General features: G+C 49.5%; 1 protein-coding gene across 1 annotated transcript in view; it reads left to right on the top strand.

Annotated features, from left to right (window-relative positions):
- Nucleotides 1–587: 587 nt before the first annotated feature.
- The window catches only part of thbs4b (thrombospondin 4b), a 14,756-nt gene continuing 5,891 nt past the window's right edge, over nt 588–9,452 (top strand). Inside the window, exons 1-19 of the mRNA XM_080017834.1 lie at nt 588–882; nt 3,175–3,372; nt 3,564–3,817; nt 4,001–4,103; nt 4,305–4,387; nt 4,484–4,535; nt 4,694–4,845; nt 5,056–5,193; nt 5,285–5,362; nt 5,458–5,610; nt 5,709–5,813; nt 5,917–6,024; nt 6,267–6,426; nt 7,260–7,378; nt 7,529–7,581; nt 7,968–8,161; nt 8,725–8,903; nt 9,006–9,054; nt 9,168–9,364. Coding sequence (XP_079873960.1) covers nt 804–882; nt 3,175–3,372; nt 3,564–3,817; nt 4,001–4,103; nt 4,305–4,387; nt 4,484–4,535; nt 4,694–4,845; nt 5,056–5,193; nt 5,285–5,362; nt 5,458–5,610; nt 5,709–5,813; nt 5,917–6,024; nt 6,267–6,426; nt 7,260–7,378; nt 7,529–7,581; nt 7,968–8,161; nt 8,725–8,903; nt 9,006–9,054; nt 9,168–9,364 — 2,454 coding nt within the window. The 5' untranslated portion in view covers nt 588–803. The remainder of the gene's footprint in view (nt 883–3,174; nt 3,373–3,563; nt 3,818–4,000; nt 4,104–4,304; nt 4,388–4,483; nt 4,536–4,693; nt 4,846–5,055; nt 5,194–5,284; nt 5,363–5,457; nt 5,611–5,708; nt 5,814–5,916; nt 6,025–6,266; nt 6,427–7,259; nt 7,379–7,528; nt 7,582–7,967; nt 8,162–8,724; nt 8,904–9,005; nt 9,055–9,167; nt 9,365–9,452) is intronic.

Raw genomic sequence — 9,452 nt, 5'->3', positions numbered from 1 at the left:
CGCCGACGAAGAGAAAGCGCGGAACACAGGGAGAAGGTGTTAGTTTCTGATCCCCGGGAGGAAAGTGAAAGAATCTCCCTGTGTGTGTTTTTTTTTTTTTGCTTTTTTTTGATTCATTTTTTTATTAGAAGGTGTTTGGAGGGCAATAAAACACGACTCTGACTGGACCGGAGGTCGGACTGGCGGGTCTGCCTGGCGATTAGCACATTTTCACGGGGTCCACGTACCTGAAATGACCCAAGCGTGGACTCGGAAGATCGTAAAAGAAAAAGATTACATTTTGTGGTCCATATTAAAAAATTTATATATAATAATAATAAAAACATTTTGCGACAAAAATGTACTTCTCCCGTACTGGAAGCCACACATGCACAGTCCACTTTCCCCGGCCCTGCAGAGAGCGCAGCCAATGCGGAAGAGCTCTCCCAGGTTACTCCCTCTCTACATGGGGCCGTCTGAGGAAGGTTTTAAAAGGAAGGTTCTGGCCCCCACGCTCCTCCCTCCTGCTCCTGCTCTTCTCTCTCTCTCTCTCTCTCCCTCTCTCTCTCTCTCTCTCTCCTTCTCTCTCTCTCTCACACACACACACACACACACACATACACCAACACACTCACGCAGGCCTACACACACATCCAGAGGTTCACCCACAGTGAGCAGCTGCCATTGGGCTCAACATGACGGCCCAGACTCTCTTCTGAAGGCACAGGGGAGTCCTGCACACATACACACACACACACACGTACAACCAAGAAACTGCATCAGTAAAGTGACGCTGCTCATCTGGGGCCGCACAGAAGAACGAGATGGGGATCTGGACCGCTGTGATCCTGGTGTCACAACTGATCTTCAGTGGATTCCTAGATGTGGAAGCCCAGGCTTCAGGTGAATATCACTTGTTTGGATCTAATCTTATACATGCTGAAGTTTAATGAATCATTTGAGTTGTTATATATAGTTGTTTGAAGGAGGAAAAACTATAAATTCAGGCGTCAGGTGATGGTTGACCATTTAATGTCAAATAAAATTGAATTAACATGGGCTAATGGTGCTTTGCCGCCCTATCTGTGTACTATGAAATATGCACTGATTCAAATTGTGATTATTCTCAATTTCTACCAAGTATATTTTGTGACTGTGATATTATCCTCCAGTGTGTCAAATAAAGGTTTAATGGCTCCACCCTGGGGTATTTTCACACACACTCAACTTCGAGCTCGATGCATAATGGGTCTACCAGACCCTGTCACACAATATATCATATTCTGACCCAAAGTACACAGAAAAGCAGTCATGGCATGTGATACTCTCTGAGGCTAGAATAAAATATGAATTAAATATCCCGGTGAAGCCGAGCTGTAAAACGAGCCACTGTAGGTGGAGAAACTGTGGGGGGGGGGACATGAAGCTGGTCTCTGCTTTGCTGGACCGCTCAGGCTTCCCTCGAGGTTGGACTCCAAACCCACTCGAAAAACAAACGACAAACTGCACAACACATGGGAACAATCACTAAATGGTGTGCGCCCTAAGACAAAGACAGATAAACACACACAAGTACACGCACATGCACACAAGCGTGCCATTATAATTCATCTGAAGGTACGTGCCAGAGGCTATATTCTTTAAAAAAAAAAATGTTGGTTTTTATATTTTTGCCGGCTGCTTAAAAAAATGGGCTGAATCAGTGACAGAGCATCCATTGTTGCCTGTAATGGCTGCATGGTGGATAAAACTAGAAAAAGTCCAAAATAATACATTTTGAAAATCTGACGCTTTTCATGAAAGGGCTCATTGTCCACATGACGAAGTATTGTTAAAAAAAAAAAAAATCATTCAGACCAATTCAAATTCTAAGCTCAGTAAAGTTAAACCAGAGAAAATCATGACTTTGCTTCAGGTTAGGACGTAGCTAATGCAGGAAATAACTTGTGGAGGAAATAAATAAACGTGTGGTTGTTGGATACACTCACATTGTTTGATGCCGCTTGACATTCAGGTTAACCTTGCAGTGAAATGAGAGACTTTCTCAGGATCTCGGGTGGAAGGGAGCGTGACCCCTTGAGCTCTCCGTGGAAAAGACAGATGAGGAGAAAAGAGTGTGTATGTGTGTGTCTGTGAGCATGCATGTACATGCTTTTTTTTTTTTTTTTTTTTTTTTTTTTTGCCGGTTTCAATCCGGAGAGCAGCAGGAAAGCGAGCACCTTTTTTAAGTTGTTTTGTTGGCGCCACCCAGATGGATTGGCCGAGTCACGTTGAGTCAGGCTGGAATCTGTTTGTTTAAAAGCTCCGCGGCAGGTGAGACAGTGATGTATGCCGGCGCCTTTCCTCGAATCAGAGCCGTCTCGTTTTTTTGGGGGTTTTTTTGGGGGGGTTTAAGTGAGATTTAGCAAACAAAGCCCGGTGACAGACGGCCCCCTTTCATACCTCGATGTTTAACTACATGAGCTTTGAGGGGGGAAAAAAAAAAGGCGCCGTGGGCCGGAGGTTACAAGAGGGAACACGGGGGCGGGAGACAGATAAAAGAAAGGAGGAAAGCTCTTGCCTCTGCAATCTTGGCTGAGAAGGACCAATTTCTAGGAGCATTTGGGAGCAATTTTGTTCCCTCACGACAGCTGGCTTCGCGGGGTGATTTCAGGGTACTTGTGTATTCATGTTGCGTTCAAACGGCGGACTGGAGATTCATTGCACACCGTCTCGCAGCCTGCCCGGGTTCCCGAACGACTTTATTAAAGGCTGTGTCCACGAGCGGAAATCGACTACAGTATGTCTTCTTTGCGTTTCACCTCTCGCTTCGCCCGTCGTAGCAAGCAGACCAGTCAATGTGTCCAAATCCCTGCGACATAAAACCCGCCGTTTTTTTATTTTTCATGTTGCAATAATTTGAAGAGAACTCAAGAAGAAGAGTGGAAAAAGTCACCCACGCCTACATCTCGCAGGGATCGGCCGTGATTTCCTTACAATGCGGAGTCTGATGAGATTTCTTATGGACCAGCTTTTCTTTGTATCTCGGCGGAAAAAATTGTCACTCCCGTGTCCTCCTTTCAGCAACATGACCCCTCCGTCTTAGAATTTGTTTAGTTTAAGAAATGGAGTTTGTGTATATTATCGTTATTCATCACTCATTAGCCCTCGCTCACGTGTCTTGATTCCGCCCCCCTCCTCCGCCCCCGTCGGCAGTGTACGACCTGCTCACCTCCCCCGACTGCCTGCCGGACCTGCTGCAGGGCGGCCTGGCTGAGCAGGGGGTGAACGAGGCCTTCATCCTCACCACCTTCAAGCTCCAGCCCAAGACGGGAACCACTGTCTTCGGCCTGTACAACCCCAGAGACAACACCAAGTACTTTGAGTTCACTGTGATGGGGAAGCTCAACAGAGGTAGAGTGAACCTGTACTGCAAGCACAGCGGCAATACTCGTCCTACCGTCGCACCGTCCTTTTTTACATTATTGTCTATTTTATGCCTTCTTTCTCATTGTCCACTGTACAATCTCTGTCCGATCTCTGTTCTCTGGCTTCCGCCCCCGCCCGTATCCCTCGAACACCACCCTATTCTATTTTCAACACAGCTGTGCTGCGCTATTTGCGAACGGACAGGAGGATGAGCTCTGTGACCTTCAACAACCTGGTGTTGGCGGACGGCCAGCGCCACCGGCTGCTGCTCCACCTGCGGGGGCTGCAGCAGCAGCCGGGGCCGGGCGCAGTGGAGCTCCACCTGGACTGCAGATTGGTGGAGACGGTGCGGGATCTCCCCGCCGTCTTCCAGGGCCTGCCCGCCGGCTACGGCATGGTGGAGCTCAAGGCCATGCAGGCCAGAGATCAGGTCGGCCAGCCGCTCGTTTTTTCCATTGCGGAATGCCTCCGTCTGAACCATTTGTTTGCGACCAACGTTGATTTATTACACTTCACCACATGTCGGATCGTCGCGATGGGCTCAAAAGTTCAGTTTATTTTTTGTGCTTCAAACGTGCACATTCGTGACTTTACTTTTGTTTACTTCCAAAAGGAGAACTTAGAGGAGCTCAAGCTGGTCGTCGGGGACTCCTTTGAGAACATTGCCTCTTTACAAGACTGCCACTTCCAACAAAGAGACTCTGTGCAAACTCTGGGTAAGATTCTTCAACGTCTCCCCCGTCTCCCCCGTCCCCCCCAAATACGCCGCCCGGCTTGTTTACCGGCGAAATGACCCCAGCCGATCGAACAACGGTCACTGTTTATTAGCGCGAACGGAGCGGGCTCGGCAAACACGCTCCGGGGGGGACCGGCAAACTCCGCCCGGGTGGAAGACAATAACTCCCTCTTTGTCTCAGGAGTCAACACGAAGCAGCTGTCCAACCAAATGCTGGAGTTGACCAAGGTGATCAACGAGCTGAAAGACGTGCTCATTCAGCAGGTAACAGGAAGTCCCTATTGAGATGACTTTGACGCCCCCCGAAGGGAATTATTATTTTTTTGCATAAACCGGGTGGTGCGGTCTGACCCTCTGCAGGTTAAAGAGACCTCGTTTCTCAGGAACACCATCTCCGAGTGCCAGGCCTGCGGTGAGAAACCTTCCACCGGCGGAGACGTCGGTCAACCGTGGTGCCGACGATGATGTCACTACCCGCCCTGACCACATGCTGACTATACTTCTCGTGTTTTGACGTAGCATAGCTGAAAGGGGTTTATTTTTCCTTTTTCCCCCCGGTACCGCTTCAAGGACTGGGTGGAACTGAGGTTATGAAGCCGCAGTGCGCTCCGGGCGTGTGTTTCCGTGACGACGTGTGCACGGAGACGGCGGACGGTGTTGAGTGTGGGCCCTGCCCTGACGGATACACTGGGGACGGCTTCAGTTGCGATGATGTGGATGAGGTAATGCTTTCTGTGTGTGTGTGTGTGTGTGTCTATGTGTGCGCGCGTGCGTGTGTGTGTGTGTGTGTGTGTGTGTGTGTGTGTAGTGTAAGTGTTTATCTGTGCACCAACACGTGTCCAGCTCTGTTATGGGGTTCGATTTTTGGACGGCGCTCCAGTTCAAAAAGGGTAAAAGAGCGATAACGGACGCGGTTCTTCTCATCCCTCCAGTGTCAGTTTAACCCTTGCTACCCTGGAGTGAAGTGTGTGAACACCGCCCCGGGGTTCCGCTGTGAAGTCTGTCCCCTGGGCTTCACGGGTCTGCCCGTCGAAGGCGTCGGAGCTCTCTTCGCCCAGACCAACAAGCAGGTTCGTCGAGAGTCGTGTCCGGGCGCTCCTGCTGAAACGCAGAGTCAGAACGTCACGACGCACCGACTTACTTGCAATTTGCGCCTTTTAGGTCTGCGACGATATCGACGAGTGTAAAGCACCAAACAACGGCGGCTGCACGGCAAATTCTCTCTGTCACAATTCCGTGGTGAGACAAAAGCTACCGTCCGCACGATAACCAGAGCCACACATTATAAATGAGCTATCGCGAGTGTATCACCATTTGACCACGTTCCTCCACAGGGCTCCTACCATTGCGGCAGCTGCAAAACAGGCTTCACGGGGGATCCGGTAAAGGGCTGCAAGCCGGAGATGAGCTGCGGCAACAGTTTGACCAACCCCTGCGACGTCAACGCCAAGTGCAACTCGGAGAGAGACGGCTCCATCTCGTGCCAGGTGGGATTCCGGGAACACTCGCGCACTTTTCTCTCTTTCTCTCTGTGCGTGACTCACCAAAATCGCGGTTTCTTAAATGTTTGGCCCCGTCTCACCAGTGCGGAATCGGCTGGGCGGGCAACGGTTACCTGTGTGGGAAGGACACGGATATCGACGGATACCCCGATGAAAAGCTCAAGTGCAAGGACATAAGCTGCAAAAAGGTGACCGTGTTCCACTGGACAAAAATAGAATTAGTATCGTAGTATTGTAGGAAGTGGTATCGCCAAAGGAGAGATCCTTCAGCTCACCGCTACCGTTTTCCAGGACAACTGCGTCTACGTTCCAAACTCCGGGCAAGAAGACGCCGACAAGGACGGGGACGGAGACGCGTGCGACGGCGATGCAGACGGCGACGGCATCCCGAACGAGCAGGTGCGACCCGGAGTTGGAATTCTGCGCCCAAACACTGATCCCTCCGACATCCTCACGCAGTCCCGGCTGCAGCCCCGAACGCGCCGCGCGCGGCGAAAGACACACCGATTGGGAAACGATGTGCATCCCATTAAACCCACACCCGTCCTCTGTGACCCGCTCCCTTCGTTCCGGGCCCCTCTCTCATCGATCGCCCTCTCTCTCGTTGACCCCTATTTGCATTCGCCCTATTGCTTTCTCAGGACAACTGCTGGCTGAAGGCCAACGTGGACCAGAGGAACAGCGACAAGGACAGCCACGGCGACGCCTGCGATAACTGCCGCACCGTCGAAAACCCCGACCAGAGGGACACGGACGGCGACGGCAAGGGCGACACCTGCGACGACGACATGGACGGAGACGGTACTCTTGGCGTCGCCGGCGCTCGCTCACGTTGTGTGGCCTTCCGGGCGCTCAGCGTTGAAATGTATCACGGTTACGGTTACTCATGAACAGGATTTGGCTGTCGGTCGCACCTTTACCATCACATGTTATTATTTTACACCAACATACCACGGATTACAAACCTGTATACCAGATAACTTGTTTAAAAGGGATAAAATAAAAAATCTCCGTAGAGCTCTAACGTGTGACAGGAATCACCCTTTTCCAACTACAGTAGTATATATAATAACGCATCCTTTGTTCGAATGGCTGCAGCTTTCCTGCAGAAAACCATCCACCCGAGAAAAATAAGAAATGACGTTTGAGCTGAGACTGTAGTTCATCTCATCCGGCAGTTCGATACAACACTGCACCCTAGTGGTCGAAATAATGCATAAAACTTGACACATACTGTAGAGTTGGACTATTATTATTATTTGTGTTTTTTTAATGGATAATGTTTTTTTATTTTCTTTGTTCCAATATTTACTGCTTTTTATTTAAGTACTATTATTATTTATTTTATTAATAATAAAAAAAAAAAAATCGGAGAATTGTGTGATATTATAAATGGATCGAGATTGGCCAATATAGTCAGTGAAATAATAATAATAATAATAATAATAATAATAATAATAATAATTACTATTATTATTATTATTATTATTATTATTATTATTATTATTATAAAATTGCTCCATGTCTTTATCCATTCGTATACCTGATGTATATCATTTGTCTATGATGTATCAAAACATTCACCAAATAAGACAAAGAGCCATCTCGCTTTTCTGACGGGCACGGCCCTGCAGGTTTGAAGAACTTCCTGGACAACTGCCAGCAAGTCCAGAACAGAGACCAGCTGGACCGAGACGGGGACGGCGTGGGGGACGCCTGTGACAGCTGCCCTGACATCCCCAACCCAAACCAGGCAAGAGAGAGAGAGAGAGAGAGAGAGGGAGGGAGAGAGAGAGAGAGAGAGAGAGAGAGAGAGAGGGGAGGGGGGGGGGGTGGGGGGAGGATGATTACGCCCTGATATGTTGGAGTGAATCTTTTATTTTCATTTTTGCTTCTATTTCAGTCTGATGTCGATAATGACCTGGTTGGAGATTCCTGCGACACCAACCAAGACAGGTGATATATTTTGTTTGAGATTTTTTTTTTTCTTTTCTTTCATTTATTTATGACCGTAAATAAATACACGTCGTCCCAAAAAGTAAATATTTCCTCCTTTCCGAGCTGTGGAAGTCTGCATCTCAGCTCCTCCCTGCATTCCGGGGCACCCCTCCATCGCTGTTCAGACATTTTCGACATACCTTGGCCTCCCCGACCCTCCTGCCGCGTGACAGGAAGGAGAGGGGAGCTGTTTACTTACTTTGAATTTTTAGTGTTGTCAGCGGGCGGGACGGAATTTTGGCGGCATCCAGCTTCGATGCAAATCGGATGAAAATCCGAACAGCCCCCGCCTTCCCCGATCTGTAAATGTCACCTCATGCAAATGGCCATGGTCTCTCCTGCAGCGACGGCGACGGGCACCAGGACACCAAGGACAACTGCCCCCTGGTGATCAACAGCTCGCAGCTGGACAGCGACAAGGACGGCCTGGGAGACGAGTGCGACGACGACGACGACAACGACGGGGTCCCCGATTCCCTCCCGCCGGGGCCTGACAACTGCAGACTGGTGCCCAACCCCGATCAGATGGACGACAACGGTGAGTAGAGTCGGGTGACATAAATGCTCTCGGGGGACCGTGCCCACCCGCATTCCAAGGCCACAAATACCGACACGGGTTCATTCATGCATCGCAGAGTAAAATTCAAGGACTTCCAAGTACTTTTTCAGGGACTTCGCGATACACAAATATAATACATTTTCAATGTGATCTTTATGAATTGAAATATAATATGAATAAATAAAAATACAATACATAATTCATTATCTTCATCTCATTGTCTATTATTTATATTGGAACAGAGTAGGTACAGAGAGGAGGGAGACAGACAGCGGTGTGAAGAAATAGCGCTACTGCAAAAAAATGGATTCCGGAAAAATGTGATCGCCTTACGATTTGAATAACAAACGCAGGGGGAATATCTCAGCTTTTCCGTGCCCGCGAGAACCCAGTACTTACATTTTCAAGGACAAATCTCAAGCGCTTTAAGCACCTCAAGGACCCAGGAAGAGCCCTTGTTAACGACTCCCTTCACACGTTTCCTTCAAATTTGCTTCCCTCCCCCCCCCCCCCCCCCCCCACCCGCCTCCCCTCCCCTTCAGACGATGGGGTCGGGGACGTGTGCGAGTCGGACTTCGACCAGGACAAGGTGATCGACAGGATCGACAACTGCCCCGAGAACGCCGAGGTCACGCTCACGGACTTCAGAGCGTATCAGACCGTGGTGCTGGACCCCGAGGGCGACGCTCAGATCGACCCCAACTGGGTGGTCCTCAACCAGGTGGGACGAGTGACGCTCGGAAACACAAAGACGCGCCGCCGGCAAGGCTTTTATTACGGTTCACAATAAGTACGAGGCTCACTTCATCGCTTCCTCACACAGGGGATGGAAATTGTCCAGACCATGAATAGTGACCCAGGACTCGCTGTCGGTAAAAAAAAAATTTCCCATCCCAGAATGAACCGTTCATTAATGACAGCGCCGCACATGGAGTAATTTCGACTGATGGATCATTTTCCGGTCACGTTTTTCATCTCCCCTCAGGTTACACGGCCTTCAGCGGCGTGGACTTCGAGGGGACGTTCCACGTCAACACGGTGACCGACGACGACTACGCCGGCTTCATCTTTGGCTACCAGGACTCATCGTCCTTCTACGTGGTGATGTGGAAGCAGACGGAGCAGACGTACTGGCAGGCCACGCCCTTCAGAGCCGTGGCCGAGCCGGGCATCCAGCTGAAGGTGTCTATCTATCTATCTATCCATCTATCCATCTATCTATCTATCCATCTATCCATCTATCCATCCATCTATCTATCTATCTATCTAT

This window comes from Zeus faber (assembly GCF_960531495.2).
Source record: "Zeus faber genome assembly, chromosome: 17".
In the NCBI taxonomy this organism is placed as follows: Eukaryota; Metazoa; Chordata; class Actinopteri; order Zeiformes; family Zeidae; genus Zeus; species Zeus faber.
Note: the sequence above shows the minus strand (reverse complement) of the source record. Positions and strands in the feature narration are given on the sequence as shown.